We start from the raw sequence: 24,252 nt of genomic DNA on the forward strand, positions 1-24,252 counted from the left end.
AGTGAAGAAAGTAAACCCAAGTCAAGAAAAAAAAAAATTCCATATTAAATGCCAAGTCTGTATGTGTATATATATATATATATATATATATATATATATATATATATATATATATATATATATATATATATATATATATATATATATATATCTATATATCTATATATATCTATATATATCTATATATATCTATATATATATACATATATATATATATATTGTTATGTCAGTTGGGTAGTGATATGTAGAGCAGTGAGAGCTGAGTAGGTAACATGCTTCGAGGTGTCGCGGTAAGGAATCTGACCCTGCAATAAGTTCTTCATGTGTAGGCGTTTTGTCGGGTAAGGAGTATACTTGTGAATCAATCAGTAGGTTCGTGTGTTAAGTAGAGTATGGGATTAAAGAGGAGCGCCCCTGTGTGTCCTCACCTGGTTAGCCAAACCTTTGTCCCTTTTGGCACTGCACACCACATAGACATTCCGACAAGTACTCAGCGCAACTCCAAGTGACGCCCTTCCCTGGCATGACTGTGAAAGAGAACCGGCAAAAGGAAACCAGGCCAGGACACCGCCGATAATGGCCACCACCACCTCCACCTCCGGAGAGGACTGTCCACCTCGAATAGCACGCAGAATGACACTAGGAGCAGGGATTGGGAGTGACGCAGTGGGCGTGCACCTGGGCGAGTCGGTGGAGGAGACTGATTGGTTGGCAGCGCGCCAAGGCTGACGTGACCGCCGCGGAGTGATATGAGGCGCGGCAGGACTTTGGTTGGAGTGAGTGAGTTGCATGGAGTTGGTTGAGAGCAGTTAGTTCGCGGTTGTTGGTTCGAGAGGAGAGATCAGCGAGCACCGAATGCGAGTCTGAAAGCGAGTTGGTTCAGAGCAGTTGACCAGTTCGGTTCGCAGTTCACGGCTTGAGTTGGCAGTCCCGGTGCGACCCCGAGTTTGGAGAGTCCTGTCCCTGGTCGAGTGGAGAGTTACAGCTCGGGCAGCTTTAGTCTCGGCCGGCAGCCCGAGTGGGGTTCGCTTGCTTCGTGCAGCCCTGCGTTGGACCTTTGGAGCGAGGGACCTTGTGGTGTACCTTTGAACCGACGAGGCCTGGTGGTGCTCGGACGCGGGCGGAGAGGGCCGCGGGGCCGTGTTACACTGAAGACACATGGGAGTGACGCAGTGGGCGTGCACCTGGGCGAGTCGGTGGAGGACACTGATTGGTTGGCAGCACGCCAAGGCTGACGTGACTGCCGCGGAGTGATATGAGGCGCGGCAGGACTTTGGTTGGAGTGAGTGAGTTGCGTGGAGTTGGTTGAGAGCAGTTAGTTCGCGGTTGTTGGTTCGAGAGGAGAGATCAGCGAGCGCCGAATGCGAGTCTGAAAGTGAGTTGGTTCAGAGCAGTTGACCAGTTCGGTTCGCAGTTCACGGCTTGAGTTGGCAGTCCCGGTGCGATCCCGAGTTTGGAGAGTCCTGTCCCTGGTCGAATGGAGAGTTACAGCTCGGGCAGCTTTTGTCTTGGCCGGCAGCCTGAGTGGGGTTCGCTTACTTCGTGCAGCCCTGCGTTGGACCTTTGCAGCGAGGGACCTCGTGGTGTACCGTTGAACCGACGAGGCCTGGTGGTGCTCGGAGGCGGGCGGAGAGGGCCGCGGGGCCGTGTTACACTGAAGACGACAAAGACCAGATAAGCCCGAGCTCTGCGGTTACACTTTACACGACGAGACATTTTCTTTCGTATTCACATTCCTTTGTGCTTGTTTCTGAAGTCAGTGTGTGGGATCCCAATTTCGGTTTCTTATTGGATTTATTATCGCGTTTTCCTGTCCTTGCTTTTATTTTGAATAAACCCTTGTATTATTTTGCTGTACATACTAGAACGCAGTTTTCCGTGTGGTTGATTCAATAGGTACGGCTGCAGGGCTCTCGCCGCTCCCCTCCATCCCGCGTGCTTTGGTGTAGCTTTTTGGTTTCGGAGTCAGCCATTGAGTTCTCGCCTCAGGGGCGAAGGCCTTCGCGATCGGCATCGATGACCGCCTGATATTAATCAAAGACGGTCACGCAACAATATCTATCTATAATTCCAGTAATCTCTGTATGTGTGTTTGTTTGTCTGTGACCGCTGTTTCTCGACAACCACGGGTCCGATATACTTTAAACTTGCCAGGTATATTGCTGGGGACCCGAGGATGTGCCTTTTCAAGGTTTCATATTAATCGGACAATTACTTACCGAGCTATGTCCAAAAAACGATTCAACCAATCAGAGAGCAGCGAGCTATCGCGTGTGCCGAACGTGGCGAACACACTCTGCCTCGGACAGCACATTTGAGAGCGTATTCATTTATTTCACGTTGGCAAACTATGTTGCCGCTATGTTGGCGTTAAACTATGTTTTAAAACTAATTAAAACCATTTCATGTAAATAGAGGGGGGGGGGGGGGGATTGTCACTGTACTCGCAAGCCGTTCGCCGTTCGCTTTGGCGTTGCGAATGGACCAAAACATTTCATGGACCAAACCATTTCATGTAAAGCGGTCGCCGTTCGCTTTGGCGTTGCGAATGGACCAAAACATTTCATGGACCAAACCATTTCATGTAAATAGAGGGGGGGGGGATTGTCACCGTACTCGCACCCACGTACCCACGTACCCACGTACGGGCATTGCACCCACGTACGGGCATGCCCTAGTATATATACACAAAGAATTAAGTTAAGCACCCCTACACAACGAATTAAGGTAAGCACCCCCTAATATATATTCTTTGTGTATATGTATACATTGGCATATATTCTAAGGTATGTGAGATCAAATAATGATTGGTATGACATTAGCAATTATCCATTGATGAAATTGAGTGATCAAAGTGAAAAAAAGTGATTGGTTGAGTCAGTGATCCGATCACGTGGGTCCTACACACGTTATTGACGCAAAGATCGCTAGAGGTCTTCTCAGAACAATGACTGTACGTTAGAAAACATAAACGTCATCCACACTGTCCGTGATGGACCTATAGCTCCATACTTAAATTGAGGTGAAAATATGCCTAAAATTCCCAAAAAATTTCACCTTAAATTATTCAGAATAAAATATTGAAAACGGCATGATTGTTATGTTTTTATGTGACCATAATATCACTTCTCCAGAAAATATAGCAATATCATGGGTATATTACACTGTTTTGACGACAACAAACTTGTAATGTGCGAGGTTGTAAAAAAACGGGGGGGTGCTTCACTTAATTCTTTGTGTATATAATAACAAGTAAGTGAAAAAACATGTTTTAGGGCTCCAAACTTTTATTTTCAAAAAGTTTTAAACCTATTTTTTGAAATTAAATTTTGATCGATGAAAATGTACTGGAAAAGAGAACCGTGGGCCAAATTTCAGGTCTCTCGGACATATGGAACCTATAAAACGAACGGCTCAAAGATTTGAAACGGGACAAACAAACAAAATTCAGATGAAGTTAAATAAAGCGTGTTAATTAAAAGGCAGTGTCTGTCCATCCGTCTGTCTCCTCCATAACTCCAAAACCATGAAACCAAGTGGCCCCAAACTTTTCATACAGACATCTGGACCTCTAACAGATTGCAATGCTGAAAACGGTGTTTATTGAATCGGCTCTTTGGGTATGTTGTAACCTGATTTGGTGGCTCATCAATATAGTGGCCCGCCATCTTGGTCATCCCACTGCACCTCACTGGGTTCTTCAGCCGCCATTTTGTTTCAGCCTACTCAAACGTGCCTTGCCTTGGAAACACGATCGATTTATCATTGCATAATTGAAGCATTTCATCAAAATCTGGATTCGGATATGAGGATTGTGCCGTTTAAATAATCTCCAAATCTGGAGTGAAATCAAACAAAATTTACCATATCTTGTGATTTTACAACACCTCCACATGCAGCAACTACACCTGCATGCGTACATACCCCCACACCCAGCCAGTGCGAACGCAGACTACAACAACAAAATCGCCTCCACTTCCAGGATCCACAGCACCAAACAAGTAAACATGGTGGAACACGCAAACACCCACCTTTATACCCTTCACCACTCTCCAACCAAACACACCAGATCATTGAGACACACACACACACACACACACACACACACACACACACACACACACACACACACACACACACACACACCATTCACACATCTCCATTTCTATTCCATAACCTCAACCTACAACGTTCGACGTGCTTCCATAAACTTCCTCCATATCCAAAGTGAGCCTTTCAAGGCAACCTGGGCCACTTTGTTACACATCCTCCTTCTTTCTGTCCCACACACTCCAAGCCGAGTAAGAAATGCAGAAAAGGAATTGCCAATACACCCTCCACACCCCACCTCAAATGGCTGACAAGAAACTCGCCAACGCTTCTCCCGACACTCTGCCTCCAGCTCACTGTACTTTCCTCTCTTCCTCTCATGCACCTCCTCCATGTTCTCTTCCCAAGGTACAGACAATTCCCCTAAGGTGACCTGACTTGTTGCACCTGACCAAATGACAATGTCAGGCCGCAACCTTGTCACACAGATCTCCTCTGGGAATACCAATTGTGGCTTTAGGTCTGCCACCACCTGCCAATCACAAGAATCTGACAGCCCTCTTGCTTTCCACCTCCTCCTCTGTCCACCTCTTACCACTTGGCTCTCTTTCACAAACAACACCTCTTCCCCATCGGTCTCCTTCTCCACTCTTCTCTCTCTTGACCTCAGCACCACTTGTTGCACCATTTGCATCACCACCGCCAGCACCTGATCATGTCGACACCTGTATTGTCCTGCTGCCAATGCTACTGAGCATGCACTCAGTGCATGCTGCACCGTTCCCAAACCTCCACACAAATAACATCTCTCCTCCTGCAACAACCCCCACAATCTCAAGTTCCCTCAAGCTTCTCAACTTCTCAAGAAGTTTGGAACAACCAGGACTCTTCCTGGAGCTGGCCGCCCGGCCAAACTGAGCAATATACAGGCAGGCCCTGGGTTACGAACGACCGACTTACGAACGCCCGTACTTACGTACCGACCTCCGTGAAGCCTATTATTTTAAAAAAACAACTAGTGGGGTCACCCGTGGGAATCCCACGGGCATGGGCGTGTGTGACATTTGGACATCTTGATTTAGATGCTGCACTTTCAACTTTACAAAATGGTTACTGGCAATTCATCAGATCCAGAAATGGTGTATAAAAAAAAAAAAAAAAACATATAAAGGCCATTCTTCCCCGCAAAGCGGGGGTTGGCCTTTTTCGGGGACCGTGGTTGTTGTTGCTTTTCGGTCCCCTTTTTGAAGCAATGTTTTTACGGCCGGATGCCCTTCCTACCGCCAACCCTTTTTGTCGCCTTTTACGACACGCAGGGAATTACCAGTGAACTGGTACTCAAAGATCCAGAAATGGTGTAATGAACACTTTATTTATTTCACATATGTGACCCCTCACTCCTCTCCACCTGACACTCTCCTCTCTCCACCCTCACGCCTATCCATTCCCACTCCTCCTCACACTCCCCTCCAATCCCTCCTCACACTCCATTCCAATACTTCTTCACACGCCTATCCAATCCCTCAAACTCCTCTCCAATCCCTCACACGCCTCTCCAATCGCTCCTCACTCTCCTCTCCAATCACCCCTCACTCTCCAACTCCTCGCTCCTTGCTCTCCCACCCCTAGCTCCTTGCTCTCCCACCCCTAGCTCCTCGCTCTCCAACTCCTCACTCCTCGCTCTCCAACCCCTCGCGCCTCACTCTCCAACCCCTTGCTCCTCGTTCCAACCCCTTGCTCCTCGCTCTCCAACTCCTCGTCCTCGCTCTCCAACTCCTCGTCCTCCCTCTCCAACGCCTCGCTCCTCCCTCTCCAACTCCTCGCTCCTCACTCTTCAACTCCTCGCTCCTCACTCTCCAAGTCCTCATGCCTCTCCAACCCCTAGCTCCTCACTATCCAACCCCTTGCTCCTCACTCTCCCAACCCCTTGCCCCTCACTCTCCAACCCCAAGCTCTTCACTCTCCAACCCCTTGCTCTTCACTCTCCAACCCCTAGCTCTTCACTCTCCAACCCCTAACTCCTCTCCCCTCGCTCCTATCCAACCCTCCTCATCGTTGTTGCAGCAGCATCCTTTGCGAGTCTGTGATCACGTTCATCGAGGGTCTCGTTCTCCTGGCTCGTTCTTTTTCTATCCGCAGTTTCGTGGGGTCACCCGTGGGAATCCCACGGGCATGGACATGTGTGACATTTGGACATCTTGATTTCGATGCTGCACATTAAATTTTACAAAATGGTTGATGGCAATTCATCAGATCCAGAAATGGTGTAATGAACACAATTCATTCATTTCACATAATATGTGACCCCTCACTCCTCTCCACCTGACACTCTGCTCTCTCCACCCTCACGCCTTTCCAATCTCACTCGTCCTCACACTCCCCTCCAATACCTCCTCATACTCCTCTCCAATCCCTCACACTCCCCGACAATCGCTCCTCACTCTCCGCTCCAATCGCTCCGCACTCTCCGCACCAATCGGCCCTCATTCTCCAACTCCTTGCTCCTCACTCTCCAACTCCTTGCTCCTCGCTCTCCAACACCTAGCTCCTCGCTCTCCAACCCCGAGCCCCTCGCTCTCCAACCCCTAGCTCCTCGCTCTCCAACCCCTAGCGCCTCGCTCTCCAACCCCTAGCTCCTCGCTCTCCAACCCCTAGCTCCTCGCTCTCCAACCCCTAGCTCCTCGCTCTCCAACCCCTAGCTCCTCGCTCTCCAACCCCGAGCTCCTCGCTCTCCAACCCCTAGCGACTCGCTCTCCAACCCCCAGCTCCTCGCTCTCCAACCCCTAGCTCCTCGCTCTCCAACCCCTAGCTCCTCGCTCTCCAACCCCTAGCTCCTCACTCTCGAACCACTTGCGCCTCGCTCTCCAACCCCTCTTTCCTCACTCTCCAACTCCTCGTTCCTCACTCTCCAACCCCTCGTTCCTCGCTCTCCAACCCCTCGTGCCTCGCTCTCCAACCCCTCGTTCCTCGCTCTCCAACCCCCAGCTCCTCGCTCTCCAACCCCTAGCTCCTCGCTCTCGAACCCCTAGCTCCTCGCTCTCCAACCCCTAGCTCCTCGCTCTCGAACCACTTGCTCCTCGCTCTCCAACCCCTCGTTCCTCACTCTCCAACTCCTCGTTCCTCGCTCTCGAACTCCTCGCCCCTCACTATTCAACCCCTCGCTCCTCGCTCTCCAAATCCTCGCTCCCCTCCAATTTCTCGCTCCTCTCCAACCCCTAGCTCCTCACTCTCCAACCCCTAGCTCCTCACTCTCCAACCCCTAGCTCCTCACTCTCCAACCCCTAGCTCCTCACTCTCCAACCCCTAGCTCCTCACTGTCCAATCCCTAGTCCTCACTCTCCAACCCCTAGCTCCTCACTCTCCAGCCCCTAGCTCCTCACTCTCCAACCCCTATCTCCTCACTCTCCAACCCCTATCTCCTCACTCTCCAACCCCTATCTCCTCACTCTCCAACCCCTATCTCCTCACTCTCCAACCCCTAGCTCCTCACTCTCCAACCCCAAGCTCCTTGCTCTCCAACCCCTTGCTCCTCTCTCCAACCCCTTGCTCCTCACTCTCCAACCCCTTGCTCCTCACTCTCCAACCCCTTGCTCCTCACTCTCCAACCCCTTGCTCCTCACTCTCCAACCCCTTGCTCCTCACTCTCCAACCCCTCACTCCTCTCCAATTTCTCGCTCCTCTCCAACCCCTATCCCCTCACTCTCCAACCCCTATCCCCTCACTCTCCAACCCCTATCCCCTCACTCTCCAACCCCGAGCTCCTCACTCTCCAACCCCGAGCTCCTCTCTCCAACCCCTAGCTCCTTACTCTCCAACCCCTAGCTCCTTACTCTCCAACCCCTAGCTCCTTGCTCTCCAACCCCTAACTCCTCTCCAACCCCTAACTCCTCTCCAACCCCTAACTCTTCTCCAACCCCTAACTCTTCTCCAACCCCTAACTCTTCTCCAACCCCTAACTCTTCTCCAACCCCCAACTCTTCTCCAACCCCTAACTCTTCTCCAACCCCTAACTCTTCTCCAACCCCTAACTCTTCTCCAACCCCTAACTCTTCTCCAACCCCTAACTCTTCTCCAACCCCTAACTCTTCTCCAACCCCTAACTCTTCTCCAACCCCTAGCTCTTCTCCAACCCCTAACTCTTCTCCAACCCCTAACTCTTCTCCAACCCCTAACTCTTCTCCAACCCCTAACTCTTCTCCAACCCCTAACTCTTCTCCAACCCCTAACTCTTCTCCAACCCCTAACTCTTCTCCAACCCCTAACTCTTCTCCAACCCCTAACTCTTCTCCAACCCCTAACTCTTCTCCAACCCCTAACTCTTCTCCAACCCCTAACTCCTCTCCAACCCTCCTCATCGTTGTTGCAGCAGCATCCTGTGCGGTGCTCCCGGCTTGTCTCGTTGCGTGCGGACGTGTGTGCGTGCGTCAGCGAAGGACCGAATTCTAATTTGGTGTGTGGGTGTATCTCGGCATAAGGAAGAACGCTGTTGAAAATTGGGTTGCCACATCAAAATCCAAGATGGCCACCACCATGTATGTCTGAACTTTGAGCGGAATATCTTGAAATATAAGCGAAGTACCAACTTCTAATCTGGGGTGTGGGTGTATCTCGGCATAAGGAGGAACGCTATTGAAAATTGGGTTGCCACATCAAAATCCAAGATGGCCACCACCATATATGTCTGAACCTTGTGAGTGGAATATCTTGAAAAATAAATGAACTACTAACTTCTAATCGGGTGTGTCTCCAACCCACTCGCAAATATTATCGACTCTTCCATGTTTTCTGCATCTTCCACTTTGTCAACTCACATCACTTCACCGAAGGGGGACCTAGGCGTAACGCTTGTTCTTGCTGCATCCTGTTCAAGTCAGGATCTTTCAGCTCTTTCACGAGCCTCGATTCCGTATACAAAAAAAAAAAAAAAAATCCTGTTCAAGTCTGCATTGTGTTACGGATTCGTCACTTCCGTCTTTGTCGTTGTCATCCACTTCATGCATTTTTAGTTTCATGTACTATTATTGTTACAGTTTGAATGTGAAATGGAGATAACTGTTTTCAAAGATAAAAAATAATGTCACAGAAGGAAAACAAGATGGGTGAGGGAGAAAACGGAAGAAGAAGAAGTGGCGGGCGAGCGGATCGAGTGAGATCGGGAAAGGAAGGCCTATCTGCTTCGAGGTGTCGAGTGGACGCTGGTGGACATTGGTCACGAGCGAATATTGGTTTCCTCGGGAAAGGGATTCCTGTGACAGTGTCGTTATTGCTGTGGCAAATAAACCTGCGTGGTGGGTTTTGCTTTTGGTTCCGAAAGTGAATCATCACTGGAGAGCAGGTACGCCTCCATTACGGGCCCGTCCACCATTTCACCTCGCACCAGTCCTTCGCCTGGTTCTCGTGTGTCGTGGATTTTGCTTGGGAAATTCCCGGTTCTTTGCGGTTCTCCGCTTGGGAACCGCTGATCGTTCATATCAGCGTCATTGTCTGATGAACCGAAGGTGTGAATTCCCACTCGCCTTTTGGGTGAACATTTACCGGACCGACGTCGGCCCGACACCTCACCAAGCAGCTCGTCTGCAGCGTCGACTGTTAGCCGTTCTGGGTTCAGGTCTCAGTTCGACCTTTTCTTGTGATCGCGAGAGCCAAAGGGATCGACTTTGGCCCTGGTATCGTGACACCGTGACTTTGGGGGATGTTACCGATTGCTCACGTTGGAATACCGTGAGTTATTGATTCAGGAAATTGGTGGTACCACCATCGAAATTATATGGTGTTTGCTGTGCAAGTGAGGTTTTCTTGGACGTGTGTTACTTGTTATTATTGTGTGGTTTTAATACAATACTTGGTTTTTGTAACAATTGATTGGTGTGGTTTCACCCTTGGTCATTGGCACACATAATAGCACATCTTCCTGCCGGGACTCCTTTCTGGGCTCGGAGGTACACCGTGGCCGGGGTTTGGGGAGGAGCATGTAACAATTGACGCTCGTCGACGGACTCATTCACCCGTCTCATTCGTTTTCTTGCTGCATCCAGTTAAAGTCTGCGTTCTTCATCGACCGTTGTTCATTTTGGAAATGGAAGTTTCCACGCAACGCATGAATTATCACGATCCTCAAGAGGAAGTGTCTCGTAATCATCAAATGACAAATGGCAAGTAAATTACATTGTGAAAATTAAAGATTTCAAATAAACCTATTTCAAGTGTATGCGCACATAACTAATTTTAAAAAAACGAAGAAATATCTCTCGGTAATTTCCTGAAGCATATTTTACTTCCGGATAAAAATGTTGAATGAAATGAGAACGAAGAAATATATGTCGTTTTTGTGATGACTGTCATCAAAAGTAAAAGTAATATATCTTAACGGAAAAGAAAAAGCGAATTTTTAATATATGTCGACATTTTCCCCGACTGTTATTTTAGGCGGTGTCTTTTCGTGTATCATCGTAGAGCGATTTTAAAAAATGTATCTCTACATTTTCCCGTGTGTGTGTGAATGTTCTGAATTATTTCTGACACCGAGTCTAAAACCATCGATAAAAATTCAATCAGATGGTGAATTTGAGATAAAATCGTGAGGGTGACTCAATGAATGGGCTTTATTTTACAGGCCTTTGAGAATTCATTTCGTTCTATAAACAGAAGCTTTCATGGGATTCTCTTCCCGTTTTTTTCAACCGAGTCTAAAACTATGTTAGCAACTGTTAAAAAATGAAACGAAATATCGAATTTGAGTTGAAATAAACCTGTGTGAGAGAGAAAGACAGCACGGGCCGAACTAAACAGGCCTCAAACCGTGGGATTCCCACGGGTGACCCCACTATACTGCAGCAAGAAAAAGAACGAGACGGGACAATGAGACCCTCGATGAACGTGATGACAGACTCGCAAAGGAAGCTGCTGCAACAACTATGAGGAGGGTTGGAGAGGAGTTAGGGGTTGGAGAGTGAGGAGCTAGGGGTTGGAGAGTGAGGAGCTGGGGGTTGGAGAGTGAGGAGCTGGGGGTTGGAGAGTGAGGAGCTGGGGGTTGGAGAGTGAGGAGCTGGGGGTTGGAGAGTGAGGAGCTGGGGGTTGGAGAGAGGAGTTGGGGGTTGGAGAGTGAGGAGCTGGGGGTTGGAGAGAGGAGTTGGGGGTGGAGAGTGAGGAGCTGGGGGGTGGAGAGTGAGGAGCTGGGGGTTGGAGAGTGAGGAGCTGGGGGTTGGAGAGTGAGGAGCTGGGGGTTGGAGAGTGAGGAGCTGGGGGTTGGAGAGTGAGGAGCTGGGGGTTGGAGAGCGAGGAGCTGGGGGTTGGAGAGCGAGGAGCGGGGGGTTGGAGAGCGAGGAGCGAGGGGTTGGAGAGCGAGGAGCGAGAGGTTGGAGAGCGAGGAGCGAGGTGTTGGAGAGGAGAGTGAGGAGCGATTGGAGAGGAGAGTGATGAGCGATTGGAGAGGGGAGTGAGGAGCGATTGGAGAGGAGAGTGAGGAGCGATTGGAGGGGACTGTGAGGAGGTATTGGAGAGGAGTGTGAGGAGGTATTGGAGAGGAGTGTGAGGAGGTATTGGAGGGGAGTGTGAGGGGGTATTGGAGGGGAGTGTGAGGAGGTATTGGAGGGGAGTGTGAGGTGGTATTGGAGGGGAGTGTGAGGAGATATTGGAGGGGAGTGTGAGGAGGTATTGGAGGGGAGTGTGAGGAGGTATTGGAGGGGAGTGTGAGGAGATATTGGAGGGGGGTGTGAGGAGGTATTGGAGGGGAGTGTGAGGAGGTATTGGAGGGGAGTGTGAGGAGGTATTGGAGGGGAGTGTGAGGAGGTATTGGAGGGGAGTGTGAGGAGGTATTGGAGGGGAGTGTGAGGAGGTATTGTAGGGGAGTGTGAGGAGGTATTGGAGGGGAGTGTGAGGAGATATTGGAGGGGAGTGTGAGGAGGAGTGGGATTGGAGAGGCGTGAGGGTGGAGAGAGGAAAGTGTCAGGTGGAGAGGAGTGAGGGGTCACATATGTGAAATAAATAAAAGAATTGTGTTTATGACACCATTTCTGGATCTGATGAATTGTCAGTGGCCATTTTGTAAAATTTAATGTGCAGCATCTAAATCAAGATGTCCAAATGTCATACACGTCCATGCCCGTGGGATTCCTATGGGTGACCCCACGAGTAGCCTATTATAATAGTTTTTTTTTATATTAACTTTTTGTTGTTGTTGTTGTTGTTGTTGTTGTTGTTGTTGTTGTATACAGAATCGAGGCTCGTGAAAGAGCTAACATTTATCACACAGAAAAAAAATCAGACACACAAAGTATATAATAAGGGGAGCGGCAGACAAGAGAAATATGAGAAAAGCTCTGTTCAAGCCACCCTTGAAGTTGACTTTGAGAAAATTGACCAGCACTAGGTCCATCCTCTCCAACACCAGGCCCATCATCTCGGAGAGATATATCAAGGTATGATCGTTTCAAGGTTTGCAAGACATCAATTGGAACGAGATTAAGTGTTAACCTTCAATCATTATCTTTTCTTTTCTATCCAAACAGTTTAAGAAATGTTTCTTTCATGTTTTTTATACCGATAGATGTTTTTGGTAAAATATATACTCTATACGAAGACAAACATTTGACTAATTGACGCTAGATGTGAACTGTACGCAACTGTTCTGACTTACATACAAATTCGACTTACAGACAGACTTAAAAACGGAACTCGTTCGTAACCCGGGGACTGCCTGTTTTTATACAGTGCATTCAGAAAGTATTCAGACCCCTTCACTTTTTTCACATTTTGTTATGTTGCAGCCTGATGCTGAAATCTTATAAATTCTTTTTTTTCCCTCATCAATCTGCATTCAATACCCCATAATGAAAAAGAGAAAACAGGATTTTATAACGTTTTGCAGATTTATTAAAAAGAAAAAACTGAACTATCACATTGACATAAGTATTCATACCCTTTGCTATGACACTTGAAATTTTGCTCAGGTGCCTCCCATTTCTCTTGATCATCGTTGAGATGTTTCTTCACCTTGATTGGAGTCCACCTGTGGTAAATTCAATTGATTGGACATGATTTGGAAAGGCACACACCTCTCTATATAAGGTCTCACAGCTTTTTTTTTTTTTTTTTTTTTTTTTTTGTATACAAGGTCGAGGCTCGTGAAAGAGCGAACATTAATCACACAGAAAGACAAACCGACACAAAAAACATATAACATAGGGAGCGGTAGACAAGATGGGGAGAGAGGGGGAAGGACACAAACACAACATTTGAGAGCAGGGACCGAGAGACATGGAGACATCGAGAGATCTGAGAGAGGGCGAGGGCTTTGGGGGGGGGGGGCGTGGGAAGGGGGCGGTGGGAGAGGTATAAAACATATGGACACTGCCAGGACTTCCAGGAAAGAAGTTGGAATTTCAAACAAGGTGGATCTGGGGTGAATTAGCGGGGGTAGAAAAGATCAAGGTTTTGGATGGGGGAAGATAAGAGATGGTGGTGAACAGCTGTTTTAAAGACCTGGAGGGAGGAGTGGGATTGAAGGGAGTGAGGGAGTTTGTTCCAGAGGCGGGAGAAAAGAGGAATGAAAGAGTGAAGGTGAGCAGAGAGCCGAGATTTCGGCAGTTTAACCATCAGAGGGTTGCTGGCAGATCTTGTGCGACCTGTAGGAATATTTGGGGGACAGAGCACAGAGAGAGCTGGGGGTGCAAGGCCGGAGAGGAGTCGGTAGAAGACAGAAAGACCACCTACCTGCCTGCGGTGAGTGAGTGAAAGGCCCTCAGAGATAGCTTCATCGCAGGAGATTCCAATAATTCTGAAAGCTTTGGTTTCAACAGCGTGAAGCCGAGCTAGGTGTGAGGCAGGAGCACCGGCCCATAGGGGAGAACAGTATTCCATTGAGCTGCGGATGAAAGCCTTGTATGTGGTGAGGAGCTCAGGTGTGCCGAGGAAGGACTTCGCACGACGGAGGATGCCCAGTCGGCGACTGGCTTTGGAGGCCAGCTTGGAAATGTGGTTTTCCCAAGAAAGATCATGGCAGATAGTGAGACCCAAAATCTTGAGCGACAGAACTTCTTGGAGAGGATTGTTGAGAAAGTAGATGGGAGGGTTGTCCAGTCGATCTTTTCGGAGAGACATAGTAAGAGTGTGAGATTTGTCAGGATTGAAAGACATGTTCCACTTGTTTGACCAGTCTGTGATTTTGTCCAGGTCTTCAGAGAGTGAGGAGGCAGCAGACTGCCGATCTGAGGGAAGAGGAATGGAGCGGCAGAGAGTGGAGTCATCAGCAAAGAGATAGAGAGGATTTTCGAGAGAGTCAGAGAGATCATTGATGAAGACCAGAAAAAGCACGGGGCCCAGAACACTGCCTTGGGGAACTCCAGCCTGAACAGGAAGAGGAGATGAGAGAAACCCATTCAGGGCCACACGTTGACGACGACTAGAGAGGAAGTCCGCCAGCCATGCGTGGAGATTTCCATGGATACCAAAGGAGGAGAGTTTGGTGAGCAGAGCGGGGTGCCAGACCGTGTCGAAGGCACGTGATATGTCGAGGGAGACAGCTCTAATTTCCTGTTTGGCATTGAGGACCTCCATCCATTGTTGAGACAGCAGAAGCAGCATGTCCAGAGTAGAGTGACCTGGTCTGAAACCAAATTGATGATCAGAGATCAAGCCATTGGAGAAGAGGAAAGATTTCATATCCGAAGCAATGATGGATTCCATGACTTTGCTGATAATTGGGAGAAGGCTGATTGGTCTGTAGTTGCTAGGATCTGTTTTTGCACCTTTTTTGTGCAAAGCGGTGATGTTGGCTGATTTCCAAGCAGATGGCAGTTGACCTTGAGCAAAAGAGAGGGTGAAGAGAACAGAGAGAGGGTGAGATAGAGCAGCAGAGCAGGATTTTAGGACCCGTGGGCTGATGCCGTCGGGTCCAGTTGCAGAATCAGAGTCGAGGGTTGACAGAAACTTTTCCACCTTGTCAGGAGGAAAGGACACGGAGTCCAGGAGCAGCAGGGTACGACTGGGTATGGTGGGTACAGAGAGGGATGGGTTTGGGACACAAGATTTAGAGGCAAACACAGAGTTGAGGCATTCAGCTTTTTCACGTGCGGAGTCAGCTGTGTAGCCGTTTGAGGTAAGGGAGGGGATGGAGGGGGAACAAACACCAGAAACGGATTTGACCAGACGCCACCAGGATTTGGAAGAGGGAGACAGATAAGAGAGTTCGGTCTTGAGAACGGAGAGATATTGTTTCCTGGCTCTCCTGAGGGTGGACACACACTTGTTTCGGGCTTTGTGAAAGGAAATGAGATTTCCTTCCGTTGGATTTGCTTTCCAGGAGACGAAGGCAAGTTCTTTCTGGGCAACAGCCTCACCACAAGATTCCGTGTACCATGGACGGGAGGAAGGGTATGACAACTGAAGACGAGATGGGATAAATCTGTGCATGAGAGAGAGCAATTTACTTTGGAAGAATTCCCAGGATGAGTTGATGTCAGAGGTGGTAGAGATGGGAGACCAGTCCAGATGATTGATGGCTGCTTGAAGACCGTGCCAGTTGGCCTGAGTGAAATGCCAGACTCGTCGACGCTGAGCAGGCTCCCTGAGGGTGGTCAGAGAGATGTCCACTTTAACAAGGACATGATCAGATGATCCGATCGGAGCAGAAGAAGAGCAGCAGACATTTTCAGGGAAGTTACTCATAACCAAGTCCAGAAGAGAAGATGTTCCGTTGACTGAGATCCGGGTCGGGAAATTGACAGATTGTGTCAGTCCCAGTGAGTCGCAGAAGTCCTTTGCTGAGGAGCCATGGCTGGTGAGAGAGGTACCCACACCCAGCCAACTGGCATGATGACAGTTGAAATCACCACATATGAGGAAGAGAGAGTTGGGATGAGTAGATAGAAGTTGGTCCATATCATCAGACAGCGAGATGTATATGGAGTCATCACTGTTTGGTGGACGGTACAACACACATATGAACAAGAGGTGGGAGCGAAGGGGAAGCCGTAGCCAGAGGTATTCCTGGGGGTGAGGTGGAGAGAGTGCAGTGCAGGGCGAGTGAGGAAGAGAGTTTTTGATAAAGATAGCAACCCCGCCTCCAGGACGAGGCTCAGGTCTATTAAACCGGAGGAGGGAGTAGCCCGGGAGAGATACTATGGAATCAGAGACATCATAAAGGAGGAAAGTTTCTGTTAAGCAGATCACGTCTGGTTTGACAGAAGCAACCTGTATGGAGAGATCAGTTAAGTTTGAACGAAGGCCCCGGATGTTTGAGGTCCATACCGTTAATGAAGAGGAAGGGGGAGCATCAGATACAGAACAGGGGGGAGGAGGGGTAGGGTAAGATGTGGAAGAGGTGGAAGAGGTAGGGAGAGCTGTTGAAGGTGTGTCAGAGATTTCAGAATAGCTCGGAGAAAGGGAAGGATGGGGCGGACAAAAGGTTTGATGGTGATTGGGTGAGCCACAATGAGGTGTTATTTGAGGAGGGGGAAGAGCGAGGCAGAAGGTTGGGGGAGATGGAGGTGAGAGTTTGAAGGGGGAAGAAGCGGGGAGGACGCTTTGAGGAGGGGGAGTGAGAGGGGGGAAATTGAGAAGCAATGAGGGTGGGGAGATTTGAAGGGGAGGGGTGAGGGGGAAGTTTGGGAGGGAAGGGGCAAGGGGAGGGATTTGAAAGGGATGGGATATGGGGGAGATTTGGAGGGGAGGGGTGAGGCAGGAGTCTAGGAGGGGAGGGGCGAGGGGGCGTCTTGGCGGGGAGGGGTGAGGGGGTCGTTTAGGAGGGAGGGGGCAAGGGGGGAGATTTGAAAGGGATGGGTGATGGGGAAGATTTGGAGGGGAGGGGTGATGGGGAAGATTTGGAGGGGAGGGGTTATGGGGAAGATTTGGAGGGGAGGGGTGAGATTGGATTTTTGAAAGTGTACGATTTATGGGAAACGAACATTTATTGCAAAATGAGTTGCTTGTGACCTTCGAGTTAAAAATACGTTTAAGGACGCTGGATGGAGGATGGAGTGCAGGAGAGTTTAGGGAATGTAGAAAAAAGGCACTATAGGAGATGGATATTTTTTTTGGGATGAATTGATTTGGTGAGCAAGTCGAAAGCAGCCTTTTAAAGAAGAAGAAGAAAAAGGTGTTATAAAATATGACGGAATACATAACTTGAGGGGAAAGTGTAAACATTGAAGGTTAATGAGTGAAAACTATCTGGGGAAATGGGGGAGAAACACGTGGTCAAAGAACGAACGAACGAATAAGAATGAATAAACGAATGATAACAGAGAAGGGAATTTTTTTTTTTTTTTTTTTTTTTTTTTGAGTTGAGATTTACACAAGGAAGTAGGCTATGGGTGAAAAGACTGGGAATACAGAGAACGAAAGTTATTGGATCACAAAAGACGGACCGCTGAGAGAAAAACAAAGCCTCAAGGTTGTACAGTGCACACTGTACAAGGCCTCAAGACACGACACGGCAAACAGACGATCAATTTATGAAAGATAAACACCGAGAAACAACCAAAGTTGCACACAATAACTTCACACACCGAAAGATAAATACAGTTTCGACAAAATACAATTGTGAACAGACTTAACTTCGAAAAACGTGGAGACCGTGTGGAGCTTCGAAAATCCCTGCCGCCGTCTCCAAGATCTCGCGAGATCTCTGACTGCATATCAGAGCAAAAACCAAGCCATGAGGATGAAGGAACTGCTGCAGAGCTCAGAGACAGGATTGTGTCGAGGCACAGATCTGGGGAAGCCTCCAAAAAAAAAAAATTCTGCTGCATTGAAGGTTCCCAAGAACACAGTGGCCTCCATAATTCTTAAATGGAAGAAGTTTGGAACAACCAAGACTCTTCCTCGAGCTGGCCGCTCAGCCAAACTGAGCAATTCGGGGAGAAGGGCCTTGGTAAAAGAGGTGACCAAGAACCCGATGGTCACTCTGGCTGAGCTCCAGAGATCCTGTGTGGAGATGGGAGAAACTTCCAGAAGGACAACCGTCACTGCAACACTCCACCGATCTGGGTTTTATGGCAGAGTGGGCCAGACGGAAGCCAAACAGTTCAATCTTGGTTTCATCAGACCACAGAATCCTGTTTCTCACAGTCTGAGAGTCCGTTAGGTGCTTTTTTGCAAACTCCAAGTGGGCTTTCATGTGTCTTTCATTGAGGAGAGGCTTCTTCTCTGCTGCCTTGCAGGGTGTGTCTCTTTCGACAAAGGCTAAGTCCACAGCTGATTCTGTGGTGGTGTCAGGAAGGGCATCCGGCCACAAAAAAACCATTCCTCAAATATGCCTTTTGGCGAAGCAGCCATTCGGTGAATCGCGGTTTACACGTGCAAGCATGGAAACGGCCGTAACACGACGATGATGATGATGATGCCGATGATGTACATTATAAACCCCATTCGACGTTTTCAGAATTTGGACCTTTGCACCTTGACACCAGACCTTTTCCCTTTAAACCATTTATACCTTTCTTTTGCAATCAACGTGCTTTCATTTCGTAAATCCTTCCATTTATTTGTCACACAAAATACACCACACAAGATAAGTCCTGGCAAGGGTCTGCAATGTGATTGCTCTCTCAAGTTATTACCCTGCGCATGTGAAGTGAAAAACAGGGTTAAGCAATTGAATTGTGTCCGCCTGTTCATCTTAGCAGTTTATGATCATTGGTTTATGATCGAGGAACAACAACACAACAACATGCATTTTAAGGCCATTTTCCCTGCTAGAGCGGGGATTAGCCTTGCGGTCCCCATGACAATCTTCTCCATTTTGCCCTATTTTCTGCATCTCTCCTTGTTAACCCCCTTGCCCGCATTTCTTCTGACACCATCTTTAGCCAAGTCTTTCTCGGTCTTCCCCGTCCTCCACTTCCTTCTACATTCATTTCCATCACTCTTCTCAACCAGTCACTTTCATCCTTCCTCAACACATGACCAAACCATCTCAACCTGTTTCTTTTCACAGCATCAATCACAGGCTCGATTCCTATCATCTTTCGCAATTCATCATTTGTCTTCCTCTCTCTCAACGACACTCCGCACATCCACCGAACCATTTGCATTTCCACCCTTTCCAGCCTTCGTTGCTGCTCTACATTCATGACCCATGTCTCGCTCCCATAAATCATAACACTTCTCACACATGCAGCATACACCTTTCCCTTCAGCTACAACGACACTCCCCTCCTCATCAGCACACCACTCAGTTCCCGAAACTTCTTCCATGCACATCTCACTCGAGCAACCGTTGCCGAGTCTGATCCACCTTCTCCATTCAGCATGTCTCCGAGGTAGCAAAATGTTTTCACACCTTCCAGCTTCACGCCGTCTCCAAGATCCAACTCAACATTTCCTCCATCTGCAGCTCCCTCTGTGCACACCTTACATTTGAATGTAGCTGCCACACTGGTTAATGACCCTCTCAGACCTCTACATTTTTGATGAACCCACTCAGCACACATTGTACATTGAATTGAGTTCACTCCGACACCCTTCCTGCACACAGCACATGGCCACTTCCCAGTTCTTTCCACCTCACCACATGCTTTACCACTTGCCATCACCTTCGTCTTTCCTATATTCACCTTCAGACCTTTTGTCTCCATACATTCCTTCCACTTGTTAATCTTTTCCTTCAGTCCATCCATACTTTCCGCAATCAACACCAGATCATCTGCATACAACAACTCCCACGGTAAACCCTCCTCTACGGTCTGAGCCAGCACCTCCATCACAGCTACAAATAGTAGTGGACTTAATACCGACCCTGATGCACTCCCACCTTCACCTCAAACTCACCACTGTTCCCGACCCTTCGTCCTTGCAGCTGTGTGCACTCTTTTGTACATTGCCATCACAACTCTGATCAACCATTCCTCCACTTCTAACTTCCTCAATGCCCATGTCAATACTTCGCGTGGAACCCTATCGAATGCTTTCTCCAGAGCAACAAACCCAAGACACAACTTCTTCCTCTTCTCCATGTACGTCTCCTGCAACTGCCTCACAATAAAGAGCACGTTTGTCGTTCCTCTTCCTGGCATAAATCCAAACTGCATTTCGTCGATCTTCACCTTCTTCTTTATCCTCCTCTCCAACACCCTTTCCAATACCTTCATTCCATGCTCCAATAACTTTATCGCTCGGTACGAGCCACACTCCAGAGGGTCACATTTCCCCTTGTATAGAGGGACGAGGGTACTCAGTTCCCAATCCACTGGAATGCGACCTTCTTTCACCACCAGATTACAGATCTCTGCCATTCTCTTCACACCCCAACTTCCTGCTACCTTCAACATATCTCCCACAACTCCCGTCGGCCCTCCCGCTTTTTAAAACTTATTTAAATCTAATGTTTTATTTTGAACATAAATAGGAAGACGAGTCTTTCGTTTTCACATACTTGGGATTTGAAATCATCCGATTGTACATGTGCAATGTGCAGAGAGGAGTTAAATCATATTTTTACTCTGCCTGTCTGTCCGTCAGTCAAACAAAATGGAAAATCATTCCAAACAGGAAGCTTGCTGTTTTGAAGGACCTCATAAAGGATACAAACAACAGGAATGAATAAGTAATGTAATGTGTAAGATCGGGCGATGTACTGGGTAAAACGGTGGTAAAACCCAGAATTAATTAACTTTTTTCGACCTTTACAATCTTTTTAAAATTTAAATTGAATTATATATTTGAACACTGTGGAAAAAATCACCTTTTAAAACTCCCAAGAATATCCAGTTTTGTCGTACTTTGACATGTCAAATAGGTTGATGTATAAGGGTGGTGCATATGACTGCTTCAACAGCGCGAAACTTTGTGATTTTTTTGATGATATTAGAAATCATTATTTTATGAAAATTGAAGTGTATCGTTGAACACTTCATCGGGGTATCGTGTTCTATGAACTCTCTAGTTTACTTCATCAGTTTGCCTTTACAAATGCATGTGAAACAATCGATTTACAGTCATATAAACAAGTGACCTATCCCTGACAATTGGATGAATTTACCCTGAAGTATAAATATCATGGGGAAAACCCAAACGATTGCACAGTACTGTATATTTACATTGAGTCGTTTTTAAAAAACTTTTTTTCAGTGTAACAAATACACATGTACTTGTTTACGTCCGTCAGAATTATATTGTGAGTATTGAACAAAATCAGATTTTTTTTTGACAGGTCATGTGATGTTGTATTTTCAGGTGGATCCATTGAATCCACAAGGGAGCCTGCACCTACTTTTATGAACAGCGAAGACATAGGCCCGCAGGACTCACCAACTGAAACAAACAAGAGGACTTTTTACAAACACAACAAAATGAATAATGAAATGTTTGCACAAAATAATTTACACCAGGTTCACAAAGGAGAGAAAGATGAACGCCCAGACAAATGCAAAACTTGTGGAAAATCTTTTAATCATTCATCCACCCTTAAAATACACATGAGAATTCACAATGATGAACGTCCATACAAATGTACAACTTGTGGAAAATCGTTTAATCGATCATCCAACCTTAAAACACACATGAGAATTCACAATGATGAACGTCCATACAAATGTACAAGTTGTGGAAAATCTTTTAATCAGTCATCCACCCTTAAAATACACATGAGAATTCACAATGGTGAACGCCCATACAAATGTGCAAGTTGTGGAAAATCTTTTAATCATTCATCCACCCTTAAAATACACATGAGAATTCACAATGGTGAACGCCCATACAAATGTACAAGTTGTGGAAAATCTTTTAATCAGTCATCCACCCTTAAAACACACGTGAGAATTCACAATGGTGAACGCCCATACAAATGTACAAGTTGTGGAAAATCGTTTAATCGATCATCCAACCTTAAAACACACATGAGAATTCACAATGGTGAACGCCCATACAAATGTACAAGTTGTGGAAAATCTTTTAATCAGTCATCCACCCTTAAAACACACGTGAGAATTCACAATGATGAACGTCCATACAAATGTACAAGTTGTGGAAAATCTTTTAATCGGTCATCCAACCTTAAATCACACATCAGAATTCACAATGCTGAACGCCCATACAAATGCTCAACTTGTGGAAAATCGTTTAATCAATCCCACCTTAAATCACACACGAGAATTCATCATGATGAACGCCCAAACAAATGCACAAGTTGTGGAAAATCGTTTAATCAATCATCCCACCTTAAATCACACCTGAGAATTCACAATGATGAACGTCCATACAAATGTGCAAGTTGTGGAAAATCTTTTAATCGGTCATCCAACCTTAAATCACACATCAGAATTCACAATGCTGAACGCCCATACAAATGCTCAACTTGTGGAAAATCTTTTCGTGACTCATCCCACCTTAAAAGGCACATGAGAATTCACAATGCTGAACACCCATACAAATGTACAATTTGTGGAAAATCTTTTAACCAGTCATCCATCCTGAAAAGGCACATGACAATTCATCATGATGAACGCCCATACAAATGCACAACTTGCAGAAAATCTTTTAATCAGTCATCCATTCTTAAAAGGCACATGATAATTCATAATGATGAACGCCCATACAAATGCACAACTTGCAGAAAATCTTTTAATCAGTCATCCATTCTTAAAAGGCACATGATAATTCACAATGCTGAACGCCCATACAAACGCACAAGTTGTGGAAAATATTTTAATGAGTCATCCAACCTTAAACCACACATGATAATCACAACAGAGAAAGACCGTACAAATGCACAGTTTGTGGAGAATCGTTCAATCGGTCATGCCACCTGAAAAACGCATGGAATTCACTATGGAGAACAAGGAGATTACCAACAAAGAGAGTGTGCATGCAAATGCCAAATTTGTGTAAAATCCTTCATTAAATAATTTGAGTTCATGAAACACATTTTATTTTACCTTTTTTTAATGTAGCCGAGGCTCGTGGAAGAGATAGACGCAGGCTAGGACAAACTATGGGTGTGGGGAGGAATGAGAGGCAGGAGAGCATCCATAGGTTGGACAAGATGGATACAGAAGAGAGATCATTCAAGAATGCAGAATAGGACTGGGCCCAGAACACAATTTGTAGGAAATCTTTTAATCGATCATTCCACATGAAAAGCACATGAAAATTTACTTGACAAGTCGCACGAGACAATCTCCACACTGATGCACGATTTGCAAAACGTCTTTCACTCACTCAATCTGCCTTAAAACACACGAGCACATTGTGAATGTTTGAATGTGAATATGACTTGTTTGACTTCACATCACCAAAATGGCACCCATTTCCTGCCGCTGAAAAACATCCACACAGCATGATGCTGCCACCTCCATCCTTCACGGTAAGGATGGTGTTGGATGGGTTATAAGCTATGCTTTGCTTCCGCCGGACATAGTGCTTTGCATTCAGGCCAAATAATTTGATTTTCGTCTCATCAGAACATTTTGAATATTAATATTAATAAAGAATATTTTGCCTCATGCTCTGTCTTTCACGTGCCTTTTTACAAACTCCAGGCATACTGTTATGTACGTTTTTCTCAGGAGTGGCTTCCATTTAGTCACTCTTCCATAAACCCTCGATTTGTGAAATGCTGCATTGACTTGTCCTTCTGGCAGGTTCTGGCATTTCAGCAAAGGAACTCTGGTGTTCTGCCAGAGTGGTGATTGTGTTCTTGGTCACCTCCCTGACCATGTTCCGTTATTTTCTGTTTGTTTTTTTTTGTTTTGTTTTTTGTATACTGAATCGAGGCTCGTGAAAGAGCTAACATTTATTTCACAAACAAATCAACCAGACAAACAAAATATATAAAAAGAGGTAGCGGAAGACAAGATGGGGAGAGAAGGGGAAGCACACAAACACAACATTTGAGAGCAGGGAGATGTGTGTGAGGAAGAGGGCTTTGGGGGAGGAGGCGTGGGAAGGGGAGAAGTATAAAACACAAGGACTTCCAGGACAGAAGTTGGTATTTCAAAAAAGTGGATTTGGGGTGAAATTAGCGGGGGTAGAAAAGATCAAGGTTTTGGATGGGGGAAGATAAGAGATGGTGGTGAACAGCTGTTTTAATGACCTGGAGGGTGGAGTGTGATTGAAGAGAGTGAGAGAGTTTGTTCCAGAGGCGGGAGAAAAGAGGAATGAAGGAGTGAAGGTGAGCAGAGAGTCTTGATTTTGGCAGTTTAACCATAAGAGGGTTGCAGGCAGATCTTGTGGAATATTTGGGGGACAGAGCCCAGAGAGAGCTGG

At 46.8% G+C, this 24,252-nt stretch overlaps 1 protein-coding gene across 8 annotated transcripts in view; it reads left to right on the forward strand.

Moving 5' to 3' along the window:
- Positions 1-23,597, forward strand: part of LOC137418896 (uncharacterized) — a 224,307-nt gene extending 200,710 nt beyond the window's left edge. For 3 of the 8 annotated variants that reach the window (XM_078778303.1, XM_078778304.1, XM_078778305.1), the window contains exons 4-5: positions 21,223-22,465; positions 22,634-23,485. In XM_078778303.1, the coding sequence (XP_078634429.1) occupies positions 21,223-22,465; positions 22,634-22,796 (1,406 nt within the window). In that variant the 3' untranslated portion in view covers positions 22,797-23,485. Of the gene's footprint in view, positions 1-21,222 lie in introns of all 8 variants that reach the window. The other 5 variants (XM_078778298.1, XM_078778300.1, XM_078778302.1 and 2 more) reach the window with 3 other exon arrangements.
- The last annotated feature ends 655 nt before the right edge of the window (positions 23,598-24,252 follow it).

This window comes from Myxine glutinosa, chromosome 5, assembly GCF_964187855.1.
Source record: "Myxine glutinosa chromosome 5, kmMyxGlut1.1, whole genome shotgun sequence".
NCBI lineage: Eukaryota > Metazoa > Chordata > Myxini > Myxiniformes > Myxinidae > Myxine > Myxine glutinosa.